The sequence below is a fragment of the Gekko japonicus genome, unplaced genomic scaffold (assembly GCF_001447785.1).
Source record: "Gekko japonicus isolate JY-2015 unplaced genomic scaffold, Gekko_japonicus_V1.1 scaffold271, whole genome shotgun sequence".
NCBI classification, from domain to species: Eukaryota; Metazoa; Chordata; class Lepidosauria; order Squamata; family Gekkonidae; genus Gekko; species Gekko japonicus.
Window position 1 is genome coordinate 560,028 of NW_015161958.1, and position 16,242 is coordinate 576,269.

Genomic DNA, 16,242 nt, shown 5'->3' on the forward strand with positions numbered 1-16,242 from the left:
AAGGGATCGTGGCCACTCCAGTGCTGCCTCCTCCTCCGTAGCCCCCTTCTCGTCGCTCGTTTGCTCCCCAGCTTCTTCGGCACCTCGGGTGTCATTAGCGCCCACGCACACGGTGGCAGTCGCTCAAGGCTGCAATCCTGAATACAATGGGACTTACTTCCGAGTAAACGGGAGTTTAGGATGCGGCTGAGCGCTGCCTCACAGACTTCCTGTGCCTCTTGAATAGTATGCGGGGGCGGTGGGGTGAAGGAAACTTCCCATGCTTCGCCCCTGAAGACAACAGTCGCTTTGCCCAACCGCCAGACCCCGGCCATGCAAAACAAATGGGAGGGGGTATTTCTTATTTTCATGTGAGTTGTGATTATAGGAATAATATGGGAACAACGCCGAATAAAACCCGTCCTTCCAAACCCTGCCTTTCTCCCCTCTCCCCAGCCCCTCTTCAAATGTCTCGCTGTTGCGTAGGATCTCATCCCCCCCCCCCCCCCGCACGCACCTCTTCAACAGGGCTTCGAGATTCCTGGATCCGGAATCATCCCCCCCCCCATTTCTCTTTTGCCCTCCTCCTTTGACGATCAGGTCTAACAGCACAGCGGGGGCCTTGCTTCCTCCCTGGCTTGAAGGACGCCTGGGTCAGAACGCGAGCCCTGAGTCCCCCCCCCTTCAATTCAGACGAACGAATGAACTTGGGCATCTGTGGGGATGGCCGCATTTTAAAACCCTTTCTCCCCGAACTTTGGGTGAAAGGCTTTAATTTTCAAATGCAGTCGTCTCACTTTTAGGTCTGTAGTTTTTAAAGACGCTTGCAAATAGTCCTGCGCGGGAAAGGGTTCTAGAGGGCCAAGCAATATTTCCCCCTTGTGTGCGTGTGTTCCTAAATGCCAGGGTCTCTAGCAGCACTGGGTACGGTGGGATGTGAGAGTATTTTGTTGAACTCCACCTTGCTATCTGCACCTTACAGTGCAATCTACTCAGAACGCTGTTCAGGCCTCTGCAACGGGATTCGCTCCGAGGAAAGCGCGCTGCGGGTTGCACTGTTAACGTTCCAATTCTATACTGAGTTGCTTCACTTGAAACGTGGCTTATTTTTATTTACTTATATATAAATCCAGGCGTTTCACCCCAATGGGGACCCAAAGCGTTCTTCTGTCCTCCCTTTCATCCCCACGACAGCCCTGTGAGGTAGGTTAGGCGGAGAGTGTGTGACTGGTCCGAGGTCACGCCGCAAACTTCCATGTTAGAGGGAGCTATTCGAGCCTGGATTTCCAAGAGCTTTAACCACTGCACCACACTGTCTTAGAACGCAGTAACTCTGCACAGGGCTCCATTGTAACAGTGCCGTCTTTTGGATACAGTGGAACTTACTTCCAAGTAACCCTGCAGAGGACTGATCTATAAGGGAGCATCATTTCGAAGCCAGAGACCCTCCGACTTCAGGCGGACTTTCGTCCGCGTGGCTGGTGGAGATGGCCTCCTACCTAGCTCCAAATGGGACCACAGGGGCAAGAGGGAAGTCAGTATATTAAAGACTAGGGTTCAAGGCTCGGGGCCGGATTCAGTCCGAACTTAAGCACCTGGACGTCGGCAATCCAGGTCTGGAAGCCAGTCTGGGCGATCTCGATACGATTTTATTTGCTTAGGCGCGAATAGCTCCGAATCCTAATGCATTTCCACGAGAAAAATCAGGAAGCGTTAGGAATGAAGGACGCTTCCTGTCGGGGTGGGCCGTGTCCTTGACTGCGAAGTCTGCTCTAGACCCGCCCCTCCTGCGGGCAGTCTGGCTTCGGAGCTCGGGGCCTTTGGGCTCGCATTGCCCTCTGCCCTACCCTTTGCGCTGCGCGCTTGTACCGTCCAGGAGGGATCGTCTGTCTGCAGCTTTGCGCTCCTCCGGGACGCGTTTCCTCGGGACGGGAGCGAAAACCTTTGGGTAGCAGGGGGGAGTGACTTCCGAGTGAGCACGCACAGGCCAATTAAAAGTCCGGCACATGCTCCCGGTCGCAGTCCAAGGTCGAGCGAACACCGTTCCTGGACCTAAAGTAGTACAACCCAACAGTGCAATCCTATGCCGAAGTAGACCTGTCTAAACACATTGCAATCAAGGGCGTCATTCTACATAGGGCTGCATTAGAAGAGTCCCGGACGAGGGACACGCGGGGGAGGCGGGGGGGGGGGGGGGGCGGGGCGGATCGACTTGGGCTTGTTTGCTTCCCTCCAGACCAGCGGTGCAAAAAGTATTGCGGCAAGCTCCGGAAGGAGCCCTATGGTGGGCCCCGAGAGGCGGCCAAGAAAGTTTCAGCTTCCCTAAAGCTGTGAGGCTCTCCTTTTGGAGCCGGCCGTGCCCAGGGGAACCGCAGGAGAGAAAACGCGCTCTCTCTTTACAGCGGCACGCTCCGAATCAAAGCCCATTCATTATTCGCCTCCGTGAATCGTGGCGGGTGCAGTTCCCGCACCTCCCGCAGGGCACTCATCTGGGACCTCGGCGCATTCCGAGACACAACCATCAGCATTTTAACAGGACGGTATTTTAAGGGTGTCTGACCTCCCGCACCTTAAACATATCGTAGACTAACATGAGACCCCCTCCCCGCCCATGAAACCGGCTCCGCTCCTGTCTAACTTTTCCGGCACTGAGGAAGGGAAGATGCGCGCGCAGGAAGGGTTGCGGGGGGGGGGGCAAAGGGCTGCCCGATTGTTAGTCCAGACACAACACAGACTTGTTTGGCTCTAACAGGGTCCCGGCGCCTGCAGCTGCCTGCAACCGTCGCCCGGCCATGGGCAAGCTGGCCAGGACCCCTCTCCGGGCTTCTCCCGTCTGGATTTGGGAGAAAGAGAAACCGCAGGCTTGGCCGTTTTCTCGGGTCCAAAATAATGAACAGAACCCCGCAAAAAGACGCTTCGAGAAAACTGACAAGCCTGTAATACGCTCGGCTCCTCCGATACGTGGATGTCCTTCTCTCGACTGCCTGCCCAAAGTTAACTTTGATGCGCCCCCTTCTAGGAGTGAGGATTCTTTGCCGCTCGCGCCTTAAAGACGCTTACTCGGAATGTAAAGCTCAATTTGCCCCACACCGGACTCGTAATGCTGCCGGTGCTTAGGGTGGCACCGATCCTGCCCCAGTGGCGGGGATCGCAGCCAGGAAGGACGGCGAGCTGTCCGGCTTCTGCGAAGGCGAGTTTTAGGCACACAGACTTTGGGATAAATTCAGGGCGAACTCGTGGAAGGGGCGGGGGGCGGGGGGCGGAGGAGCGCTTAGTTCTGAGTATACATGCCTGCGATCGGATGGAAGATGTCGTGGCGCAGCCTGATTTTACGCACATAGAGCCTGTCCCCTAAACGGAACGGAAATAACTCCCAAGGAAGTGTGCATAAAGACGCATCTTTACCTGTTCGCAAGATGCATGCAGTAGAAACAAGCAAGAGTCCAGTAGCACCTTAAAGACTAACAAAATATGTGTCAGGGTAGGAGCTTTCGTGAGGCACTGCTCACTTCTTCAGAACCTGGAATCTCGATCTATTCGCAACATGTCCATGCATACGGTGTGAAAGAGATCCCTCAGTGGTGTGCGCGCGTAGGAGAGCAAGGGGGGGGGAAGGGTTTTGTTGTAGTTAATAGTTACTACGCTGGGAAGTAGAAACACCCACCTGCTTAAAGGAGGAGAGGAAAACAGGTTCCGCTTGTGGGATTCAGGAGGTGCGCCTTTCCCAACGAAGAACCTTAAAATTTCATAGCACTAAAATGTTATCAAGGGTGCGTGGTTTGCGATACAATGTTCTCTTTTAAATGCCCCCAGCAACGCTTTGCACCCGATCTAAATGTCTAGGAATGTTTCCGATAAGGAAGGGAAGAAGCGTTTCGGAGGAATCCTAAAAGCACTTTCCCAGGAGTAAGCGCCCTTGAACAGACCCGAGGTGGGGTTCTGAGTAGACCTAGGATGGCACTGCTCCTTCACAAGCTTGAACAGACTCTGTGCGTTGAACCCAGAGAAAGAGTCAGGCGTGCACTCCTTTGGTTTGTTTTTCCTGTTATAATTTCAGGTGTGACAAACTTCAAGCGCTGTTAAGCAGAAAGAGAACGAGACAAAACTGGGAAGAACCGAGGGGCCACGCAGACCTACACAGAGGCCGTATAGACAGCATAGAAACCAAACAGCCCTTAGAACCGGAGCTGTACGCTGTCCAGTCTCCCTCCTTAAGGCCCAATGACAGCAGGGGAAGGAGAGGGTGATGCAGCGTTTCCAGGGGACCCCCCCCCCATCCTTCGCGGTAGGGCCCCCGCTTTTTACAAAACAAACCCAAACCATGCAAAATAACGCAGCGCGGTGTTGCGCCTGTTTCCTAGCCGGGGAGCCTCATAGCAGCCGAAAGAAACTGCCTTTGGGTTTGGGTCGGCTGCGGAGTTTTGTGCGCTCATACGGGAGCCGAACACGCGCCACTCAGCTGCAATCCCACACGCATTTACTCGGCCGTAGTTGAGCTACACGAGATTTACTTATAAGTAGGCCAACCTAGGGCTGGGCGGCAGAACCTTTAGATCTCAGAGCCCCCCCCCCCAAAAAAAAAATCGTGCTGAAAATCGCGCGGAGATCCTCCTGCGAGCAAAGAGGTGCCCTGGTGGCGTGGAGATCCCGTGGCCCTGAAAAAGGATCTATCGGCACGGGGCAAATAGCTGGAGCAGAGGGCCACACGCAGAAGATTCCCCGTGCTGCCCCATTTTAGGCATGCTTACTGGAAAGCAAGCCCAAGCTCACTCGATGGGTCTTATTTCCAAGTAAGAAGGTATAGGATCGCAGCCTCACCAAAGGCGCAAATGTGCTGACTGGGGTGAACAGGGGAAGAATCCGCCCGAAGCAACTCAGTTTTCCTTTTAGCACAGCCGGCCCAGGTGAAGCCAGGCGCCAGAAAGCTGTTCGGATAAGGCTAGGCTTTAGGCTGCCCGTGCTGCGATCCTTTGCTTGGGCCTCTCAATCAATAGGCACAGGATCATCTCGCCGCCCTGGCAGAAGTGCAGGGAAGCCGGAACCGGATGTAGCCGGTCCCCATTCTTCTCCAGATCCAATGGTGGCTTCTCCAAAGAACCAGGAAAATTGCCTGCGCGTAAAAGCGCATTCAGGGGATAAGGCAAGGCATTGTTACGCCTTGAAGGGCTTTCGGGCATGTTTTAAGAACCCCAGGAGAGGCAGGGCAAATAGTGGAGGCCGGGAAAAGCCTCCCAACTGTTTTGGGCCGTTCCACCCCGGGAACGAAAAGCAGATGGATTCCTCCACCCGGCATCAACCGGGGTGTTGCTGAAAGGACCAGCTTGTCCAGTGACCAGCCTTGTTTGGTAGGTTGTTGGAGGTACCTCCTTTTAAAAAATTATCTGTTTTGGATTATGTACTTCTTCGGTCCTTTCCTATGCCATAGTCAAACTAAAGCAAAAAGGGAAATGCTGCTAAGAATAGAACAGAAGGACAAGGGCCCTTCTTTTCCTGTTGGCCCTGATCTATCTTTGGGCAGCAAGTTCTGGGCTGAGTAGAAGAAGAAGAGATTGGATTTATACCCCACCCTTCACTTGGAATCTCAGAGTGGCTTTCAGACTCCTTTCCCTTCCCCTCCCCTCCCCACAACAGACACCCCGTGAGGTAGGTGGGGCTGAGAGAGCTCTGAGAGAACTACTCTTTCAAGGACAGCTCTTGTCAAAACTATGACTTGCCCAAGGTCATCCAGCAGCTGCAAGTGGAGGCGTGGGGAATCAAACCTGGTTCTCCCAGTTTAGAGTATGTGCACTTAACCACTACACCAAACAGGCTGGAGACACAATTTCAAGTGGGTGCAGTGCTCTTTTCTCACAACAAGCTGCACCGTCTTTCCTGTTAAAGGAACAGCGGACTCCAAGGTTACCTTGCCTATGAATGGCTTTTTCAAGCAGGCACCTGCAATTAAATAGTTTGAACGGTGGCTACCTACTGGTTGTCTGGCATCAGTAACTGGTAGCTTTGGGCCACTGGCCAGTGCAGTCTTCCCTTACCATTTCCATGCCCAGAGGGGAAAAGGTTGTGGAGAAGCAGTCTCTGAGATCCCACTGTTGATCATGTTGGGTTCAAGGTCCTTTTGCCCCCCCCCCTTCATCAAAATTGGACTTCAGCAGAAACAAATTGGTGCCTGGTGCATAATACTTTAGTTCTTCCTGAGCAACCTAGAATGTACTACCTGCCTGGATGATGCTGACCTGATCCAAGGGCGTTTTCCGTAGGGTCAGATCTAGTAGAGGCAGGTCTTTGGCTATGGCCGTTGTTGGTTGAAAGAAACTTCAGTGGTGTGATTTGTAGGTGGGTGGGAAAATTACAGTGCTTGTGTCTGTGCGTGTCACCCACCTTGAATGTGAACCTTCTAGTGGCATGCTAATGCCTGGTGAACTCTTGATTTCTGCACCAGCTCTGAGACCAGATAGTGGCCTCTGTAGATGGAGCAATTAAGCCCTTGAAGGGTGTGATGCTTTCCTGAGACCCTTTGGCTTCTCAAGTCTCAGCAGCCGTTTGCAGGTAAATGAAAACAGGAGTTAATTGGTTGAATCATTAACTGCAGATTTAAAATGTGCATTTTTAAAAACCAGGTTTCAATAGCAGCTTCTGGGAGTGTTGCCCTAAATGACTTCTGTACCTCTTAGTTCAAATGGTGTCTGCAATTGATTGCCTTGCATATCTCTGTTGGGTTTTAGGGGGTTATCATCCCCACGACAAACATGCAAAAAATATGTCACTTCCTTCTCTTTTTATATTTTTCAAAGGTCACTTTGGAGGCCCAAGCTTCTTAGTTGCTGCTTTGTTGCAGTTCCGGCCCTGCAAATTTTCTCTCTTGGTTTGTGTTACATGCTGTTCTTTACCCTTTGAAAAGATAACAAGCAGCTTAGGGTGGGGGGGGAACGATGCTGTTTGCAAAAGAGAGGCGTCCCCATTTTATGTGTTAGTATCTCTCTGCTAATGCATTTGGCTAGTTTGCGCCTCTGCAGTTATTCCAAGGTGTCACAGTGTTCCTGCATTAGGAACTTATTTATTTGAGGTTATTTTTAAAAATCTTTTTGAGATGCCATTTTTCCCCATTGGTGAAATAATCAGCGAAAAGGAAGGTAGTGAGTGGCTTCTAGCACTCATTTCCTTTACAGTACTTTATTTGAGCACCTGAGATGCTGATCTGCTGGTAGAAAGTGCCATCAAGTCACAGTGAACTTACAGCAGCCCTGTAGGGTTTTCTGGTCCTTGGGGTCACAAAGAGTCGGACTCGACCGTGTGATTGAACAACAACAAGGGTTTTCAGGGCAATAGACCTTCGGAGGTGGTTTGCCATTGCTTGCTTCTGCATAGCAAGCCTGGACTTTTTGGTGGTCTCCCATCCAGTTACTAACCAGGGCCGACCCTGCTTAGTTTCCAAGGTCTGACAAGATCGGGCCAGCCTGGGCTGTTGAGATCAGGGCATAATGGAGTCCACCACAAATTCCAGTGTTGGGGACGTGGGTGGGAAAAGGGACTTACTGCAAAGTCATTTTTTTCCAGGAGTAAGCAGCCTGTAAGATTTACCGGTAAATAGATGAAATTTATGTCAGATTAGACTGTGTCAGATCCAGCAGTTTATCTTGGGAAAGGTTTTTTAAAATAAAAAATAATAATAATACAGAAGCATGTAGTATAGACAGTGATGAGGGGGAGCAACCTAATGTTAACTCTCCTGCCAGTGCTGCCAGATGAAAAGAAAGAGGAACAATATCAGCCATGTGAAATGAATAAATCTTATTGCCTTTCTGGGCTGCATTAATGCTGAACTTCTTGGTTCCTCTCTCTATTAATCCCTAATCACCACGTCATTTGAGTGGAGTATTTGGACTCCGTGCACTGCCTTTGCAGAGGTTCTGTTCTTGGGCTTGAGATCTTTTGATCCAATTGTGCTGGGGGTTGTGCCGGAGCAGGGATATCCTTTGGATAGCTTTAAAATAATAAAAGGATGCTGACAACAACAATTTTTTTGGATGCATTTCAGGTGTGCAGGGGGTGGGATGGGGGGAGAGTAAAGAATTGAATACCTATCCCTTCCAAATGAATGCATTCATAATCGGATGGATTCGCCAGTTGGCATGAAAGCAGAGGTCATCTTGAGGAAAATGACACCCAAGGTCTAAAGAAGTCATCTGCTTTAAGAGATCCTGGGCGGAATGCCAAATATTGCATTTAAGGAGGCAGTATCCCCAATCTCTTTCTCTCTCTTTTTTGATCCAAAAATAACACAGAAGGCAGGCACAGAAGGCATCTGGAAACCATCATTATGCATCTCACAGTCCGCCCTCGTGTTTTCCTGTACAACACAGCGCATTTTACTTGTACTTTCGGTGTATCCATTTTTAATAGTATGCATTAATACCAATAAATTTTGGTGTTTACAAGGATCTGTATCTAGAGGAATAGCAAAATAGTAAAAAATACATATATAGTGGGTGTTTCTTCTGTGCTTTAGGAGTTTGTTCAATTAAGAATATCAGTCCTCTTGGTTCTTTTAATGTTAAAAAATACCCTCAAGATACAGAATTTCTATTCTTGTCATTTATTTATTTTTTATGCAGTTTTTAGAATCCCGCCCTCCCTTGCAAGCGGGCTCAGGGCGGGTCACAAAATAACGGCCAGACATATAAAAACAATTCCACATAATTTAAGTTAAAAACTAAAACCCCATGTAAACTACATGATTGTGAGATGGTAATTTATAGACCATAACTCCAGAATGGGCCATCAAGATAGTGACTGAGCCCAGCCCCCCCCCCAAAAAAAATACAAGTTGGTATCATAATTAGCCTGATTGGTTGGGGAAGGGGCTGGTGGGAGCAAGGGAGGCCAGAGATTCATTATATGCCAAGAAAGCAGATTTCTTTACATCAGAGATCACTTTTGAAATTTGCTCTGTCCACTGGCAGGCAGAGTTTTCATTAATCGTATGTTCAGCTTGTTTACTGTGGAGCATTGACTTTGATGGGGTTACTCTACGGTTGCACCGCAGCTGTCTCGGGCAGACACCAGTTACAGCTTTACAATGCATAAGAAAATAAATGTAAATAAATAAAATAAATAAAAATAAAAATGCATTTTTGGATGGGGGGCAATTGAAACATGCACAACAAATATATTCAAGGGGGGAAATAAGATTTCTCCTTTTGATATTGCAGTGTTGTCTGGAAAGTAACAAAGAACATATGATCTCTCTATTTGCATTAACATGGCTAATTAATACCTTGAATTAAATATAAATATATATAAAAATCAATGTAGAAGGGGGAACGTGGAAGTATTGTAGTTCACAGCTTAGAGAAAGAGAAGGCTATTTATTTTCTGACTTCAAAAAATTCGTATTACATTAACAAACATGAGAACTTGTAGTATTCCGTGAAACAGAAATCCATTCCACACGGTACTGCCTAAGCATCAGTTCTGTAACAGTGTACTGTTTAAAACCATTGCTAAAGAAACATAAAACTAACTTATCTCTGCTTTGTACAGGGTTTATACAAACATAGCTTTTTTTGGAACACTTTATTAATGCTCTGTTGTTTATTTTAATATATTTTACTTAATTAGGTACCCAAGAGAATCTTCTACATCAGTGATGTGAGAATCCCTGTTGCCTGAAGTCTGAAAAGGTACCATTTGTTTTCCTTTTTGTATAGTTGGATTTTTAAAAACCAAATTGCCAAGCTGGGACATGATGCAAAATCTATTGAATACAATGGGAGTTGATTTCCCCCCAAAGTTTTGAGCAAGCTGCTAGTTTTTATGCGAGGGCGGCCTTTACACTGCATTTTCTTGACTTTCTCTTTGGACACCAAGCAGGTTTCTCTGTAACTTGGTGGGCGTGTGTCATCTTTTGCAGATGTGGTGCCATTGTTGTGTTTTGGCTTATCCAAGCGCATTCTGAAATGTGCTGTGGAGTTACGGAGCATGAATTGTGACAATCTGTCTCAGATCCTATCAAAGATCTGTGCTACTCAATTTGCCTCAGTGACATTATTGTGCAATGGTGCCGCCTCAGTCTCCGAATGAGGCGGTCTTATTTTCATACTCTTGGCCGAGTTTTTCAAAGCACGTGTTCTAATGATCGGTAAGCAGATGTTAGCGGGAGGAGTGAGCTGCCTTCTAGTGTTTGCTCCTCCCTCCCTTGCCCGTCTCTGTGTTTGCATTGGTGCTGAGATGGACATCTGACCACCTTCTCCTTCCTTCCTCTCTTGGATAGGGACTTCCAGGTGTGATGATCTCAGTCTTTCTCTTTGCACAGTGCAGACATGCAGTCCTGGTCTTAGCTGGCCCTTGTGGCTAACAGGAACCAGCATGAGCATTTACAGTTCCTGCATCTCACTTTCTGCTAGGAAGGAAGGGATGAGAAGTTTTTCTTTTTTTCTTTTTTTTTTTCTTATCCGACAGCAGGATTGCTGTACTCCCACCCCCAACAGAGTTTCTTTGCCTCTAGTAATTGTCTGCTTGGCAGAACTTCATTAGTTACAGCTCCCCTGCATATGGGAAGGCCACCACTGGGAAAGTTGCATGCATGCATGTTTTTGTTGTTACCTGTCACACAGTTGTGAAAGGTACAAGGGCCATCTCAGGGTGGGGGTTCCCAGCAGAAGTAGCGGGCTCTCTTTGCAAGGCGCCTAGGGATCTTGCTGCTCCTTGGGTCATCGTAGGGAGGTTGTTCGGTGGCCAGCTGTGCTGCAGCTGCTGCGAGGGGCCAGATCCATATCTGAGGGGTTCTTTTAGTATTCCCAGATTATAAGGAATTCCTTAAGTGAATTTCAGTTTTCCACTCTGATGTTTTGGTCAGTCTGGTTGTGTTGCTGAGGCCAAGGTTAAGTACCACTGGCTGAATTTATTGATTTTTTGGGGGGTTGTATCCTAATAGATATTTGGGGGGTTGTATCCTAATAGATATTTGGAAAGCCCCCCCCCCATTTCTTGTCATATAAGTGATGCCTACCAAGACAAATGATATGATCCACCATGTGAAAACATACTCTATTAATGACAAGAACAATCTCTCTCTCTCCCCCCTTTTTTGTTCTCCCTTCCTTTAAAATTTTTTTTGTTGCTTTAGTATTCCTTTAGAAAGAGGAAGGCATAGGTCTTATAGGGTTGGTTTTTCCTGAGCTCCTAATATTTAAGGGGTGGGGGAAAATCTAGCAAAGTGGTTAGGGCACTGACTTGGATAGCCCAGGCTAGCCCGATCTCATCAGATCTTGGAAGCTAAGCAGGGTCGGCCCGGGCTGGTATTTGGATGGGAGACTTCCAAGGAACACAAGGGTCATGACACGGAGGCAGGCAATGGCCAACCACCTCTGAACATCTCTTGCCTTGAAAACCCAACAGGGTCACCATAAGTCAGCTGTGACTTGACAGCAAAAAAAAAAGTGGATAGGATATGAGAATAAATTAGCCCTATGTATGGGAATGAATGATCAAACTTCTGCCGTTAGTGAAAAGTTTGACTGGCCCATTTTATTGGCTTAGCAAAATATTGCTGTGATGTAGAATGTAGTTTTCTTTTCATTCAGTTGAAAATTCTGTTTGTTAGAGGGTTTAATTGTACAGTAGAAGCCTCTTTGCTGGTTATAAGGACATGGTTTGGGAAATGGGTAAAAGGGGGATATGTTGGATCACATTTGCTTTTCCTTTGCAGTACCTCCATGTTTATCTGTGTAGATGTAGAATGAAATGGACTCCAGGTTCTCGGTAGCCCCTCAGACATTTTGTGAATGGTTAAAATCCCACTTTAGTTTACACTTGGGAGAATTAAGATGCAAGATAGTATTGGGTATTTGTATGGAGCTCACAGGTACTATTGCATTTAAATGTCGCTTTAAAGTCTGCTTTAAAAAACACCGTAAACCTGCCCACTTGCTACCATATATCTCTCTGAGTTAATGTGGCACAGTAGATGGAGTTGCTAGTAAGGGTGGATTGGCTGTTATGGTGACCGGGGCTTTTCCTGATGGGTAGGTGACCAGCCAGACCAGTGTTGAGAAGTGCAGTGCCCACTCCAGCTGCACACAGTGCTGGGAAGGCTGGGCAAACCCAGAGGATGCCATGGCATCTCCTTTCTTCTATTTAGCACTTCCTCCTTCCCTCCTTTGGCTAGGCAGAGGTGGACCAGATCGAGGGGTGGGGCCATTTTCCAAGGCTATTTTTTCCTCCCGGTCTGCCCCTAGTTGGGAGGCCTTGGATCGGGGAGTCCTGTGTTCAAATCTCCACAGTGCCGTAAAGCTCACTGGGTGACCTTGGGCTGTTCACCACTTCTCATTTCCATGTCAGGTTGACATGAGGATGAATTGGGTGCAGCAGTGTGCATTCTGTGTTCCTTGGAGGGAGGGAAGGATGCAAAAGTGCTATATAAATGTGTGGTACATCTGTGGTCTGAAAGGGTGTGGGGGGTGGAAGAACCAGAAGTTTTCTAGTAAACAAAAAAGTTCCTGCCTGCTTAGAGATGCAAATCTCTGGAAATTTTGAAGTCATCAGGGGGGAAAAGATTTCAGTTTTTACCAGCATTTATATGTAGTACCTTGTTATCACATCTAATCCAATTCTGTTGTTAATATCAAAAAATGCACCACTTATAAGTTAACTGGCATATAAAATTGTATTAATTGGACACGTTTCTGGAATTTAAAACTGTAAATGCCTTAGTTTTCTACAAGGAAAACTGCAAATTTGCCAGATCATGAAGTGAGAGAGAACTGCAGCTGATGCTATCTTAGCACATTTCATGTTTTCCAAAAGACGCCTATCCTATTCTAATCAAATTTCATAGGAACTTTTCGGCGCTCTCCCAAATTTCCCATGTTTGTCCATCAGAAACAGAATTCTATATATTTTGAGTGACATCTTGTCTTTAAAAAACCCTGAATAAATTCCAAAATAGATAAATAATTCCTAGGCTTTAATGTGCTTCCCAAAATGTACACTGGCAAAATAGAAAGAAAGAAAAAATCCCTCAGACTTTTGTGTTAAATGTTTTGACTGAGTAAAACCTTGCCTTAAATCATCAACTCATTCAGATGGGGTTTTTTTTCAGTGCTCTCTGAAATTTTCAGTTTTCCCATCAGGAAAACTGACCATAGGTCCTCAGGGAAAATATGGTGACCCCACCAATCTTCCATTTTTTTCCCTCTTGAGCTTTCATATCTTTATGCTTGCTTATATGGATATGATTCTCATACTCAGTTTTGTTCAGGTATAATGTAAAATACTGTTGAAAAAGTTTAAAATTGTAGCCTTAGTTACTACATGCCAAACTGAAGAGAATGACTGTTAACAAACCAATTTTAATTACATTTTTTCTTGAGAGAATTTTAACAAGGTGACTCTGGAGTAAGCTGTCAGTAAATAGCAGGCACAACTGCATGAAGCTTCACTGTGCTATCAAAAAAATCTCAGCCCACATGCTTTGCTTTAATTAATCTTTATTTTCAGTGTTCTGATTTTGTTTGTTTGTTTCGGGGAAAGGCAAGCCCGTGTGTTTCTGTGGATGACTATAATGTCTGTCTGTGAGAAACCAGAGAAAGATCAAGTCATTTTCTTCCTCCTCAGGCTGGGATATAGTAATGGCTGACAGATTCATGTTGCAAAAAAAAATTAGCGCTAAAACCATGTAACTTTGAAACAAACAGATATTGGACCTCGGAAGAGTTAATGAACTTCTGTGGCAAGGTTCAGATTGTACTGACCCCTATGGTAATATTTCATATAAGGTTACTGTTGGGAGTGAAATCAAATTTCAGCCGTGAACGTGATTGACGGGTGGAAGCAAGGGAGAGAGTGAGACATCTGGTCAGATGGGGAATTTGGGAAAGAAAAGGACAATCGGGGGAAGTTTCTGTGTAATATTAGGAATAATAAGCTGAGATATGAAAAGTCCAATACTTGCTCTCCCTGGTGGCAACTTTTCTACTTAAATTCCTCCTCTTGAACTTCTCTAGCTAAACTGGCTTTAAAGTATCGAATCTGGTAGGGATGTCAATGGTTTCAGGGTAATTTGCCTTTGCTGGAGAAAGAAGACCCATGTCCTTTGGAGCAACTGACTTTTGCCCAAAGAATCGAAATAAGGAAGGTGGGTCAAATGACAAAGGAGAAAGCCCCAAAAGCTATTAATGGTACGGAAGAACCGTACCTACATTTTACAGAAAAACAAGTGGCTGCATGGCATATGGTAGAAAGTGATGGAGAAAGTTTCAGGATGAGATATAAGGATTTAATAGATGTTTGGTCCCCATTGTTCCTTCTCGGTTCTGACCAGGAACATGGGGTAGTGCCACAATTTGTTTACAAAATTCAGCAGGGTGTTGCCTCAGCAAGCAGTGTGGGAATAGGGGAGGGCAGGGAGCCATTTCCACAATGCTTCATGCTTCTGTGGTGGCAGGGATGTGTTTTTGTACCCCTGTCTGGAAGCAGTCTTACTTTATTTTACTACAAAAAGGGCTGTTAACAAGAGTGTATAACATGGATGCTGTAGATCAGTGATGTGGGTTTTCTGGGGAAATGTTCCAATTCAAATTTCATTGAATAATTTAAATATTCAAACAACATTAGTAAAAAGAAGGTGAATGCACTGCTTACAAGCTTGGGTCCATGTACAAGCACTGGTGTTTGTCCCTCTTTCACATCCTACATTTAGCCCATCTAGCACGATTGATCTGTAGCGCAACAGCCCCGACGACTACAGATAAACAGACTGTGTTGCATACGTAGGTCAAAATTTTTTCCAGAGAAAAACATGGCACCAGAACATTTTTTTTGCCTACTTCACTGCTATATATATCTAACAGCTGGCCCCACTGCAGGTAGGTGATTCTGCACCACACAACCAGCCAGGATTATGATCTAAAACAGTTCTGCAAACCCAGGGCAACCTCTGAGGTTGCAGAAAAATCTTAGCCTCTGGGCGAAAAAGAATTAACTTGGAGTATAAAGAGAAAGAATTAACTTGGTGCTGGCCCACACATTTCCTGGCTGTAGGAACTGAAACTGAATATATTGCACTGCCCACTTTAAATGTTTCAAATTGGTTTTATTGTATTGCTTTAATATTGTTATTTATTGCCTGTTTGAATTGTTTTGAGATTGTATTAAATTCATTATTGTAAGCTGCCTTGAGCCCGCTTGCAGGAAGTGCGGGATATAAATCGAACTAATAAGTAAATAGGTATACCCCCCAAAGTAAATAGCAGTGTTGTGCATATGCTGACAGAAAGCCTACCTCCTGAAGGTCAGCCATTATTATGTACCAATATCCTGTCAAGTCACAGCTGACTTATGGCGGCCCCACCAAGGGACTTTCAGGGAACGCGAGAAGCAGAGGTGGTTGGCCATGGCCTTCCTCTGCAGAGTCTTCCTTGGTGGTCTCCCATCCAAATACCAGCCCTGCTTAGCTGCTAATGACATTGGGCTATACCAGGGGTGGCCACACTACAGCTCAGGAGCCACCCGTGGCTCTTTCACACAGTCTAATGTTAATAAAAAGCAAATTTGCATATTTTCCAATTAAAACGTGAGTGTAATATTTGTTCATGTCTTGTGGCTCTCAAACATCTATTGTTTATTCTATGCGGCTGGTACATTAAGCAAGTTTGGCCACCCTTGGGCTATACCATACCACTTTCCGTACCCGGGTACTATTAGCAGCCCAAAATGGTGCATCAAGGCACTGGCAGCACTGGCTTACCTGCCCACTTCGCTTCCATTTGCTGTGCTTGGAGAAGACCAGTGAGTGGGCGGGGGGCGGAGCTGTAGGAGAGGATCGGTAGGCAGGGGGAGATGAGCTGGAGCCAGAAGCAGCAGTGAGAAGGGGTGGGTGGGGATTTTCAGTGTGTCAGGTCCTCCTCTTGTATTTTGAGTAAAGGGCAACGTTTTGTTTCTTTCTCCATACTGAGATTTTATTTTAATAAAAATCTATGCTGTGTGTTGTCGTCTAATTGTGTCAAAAAGGTAAACACCTCATTGTGTTATTTAAGATAAACATACAAGTGTAGTAATCGAAATTTCTGCCTTTAAAAATGTCAGTTTTAAAGCAAAGGGGCCAAACAAGTTTGTTTCCTGTAAATGAAACAGGAGCTAATGGGGTCAATAAGAGGCAATCCCATGTTTGAATAAGTGATAGAGTAGGGCAAGTTGTAGAAGGGACTTCGTTATATTCTAAGCTTCTCAGTCCTTTTCTAGTAAACTAAAATATACATGTTGTAGACC

The 16,242-nt window shown here is 46.3% G+C and overlaps 1 protein-coding gene across 1 annotated transcript in view; it reads left to right on the plus strand.

Moving 5' to 3' along the window:
* Positions 1 to 9,656, plus strand: part of MAF (v-maf avian musculoaponeurotic fibrosarcoma oncogene homolog) — a 16,101-nt gene extending 6,445 nt beyond the window's left edge. The window contains exon 2 of the mRNA XM_015429528.1: positions 9,595 to 9,656. Within this exon, the coding sequence (XP_015285014.1) occupies positions 9,595 to 9,628 (34 nt within the window). The 3' untranslated portion in view covers positions 9,629 to 9,656. The remainder of the gene's footprint in view (positions 1 to 9,594) is intronic.
* The last annotated feature ends 6,586 nt before the right edge of the window (positions 9,657 to 16,242 follow it).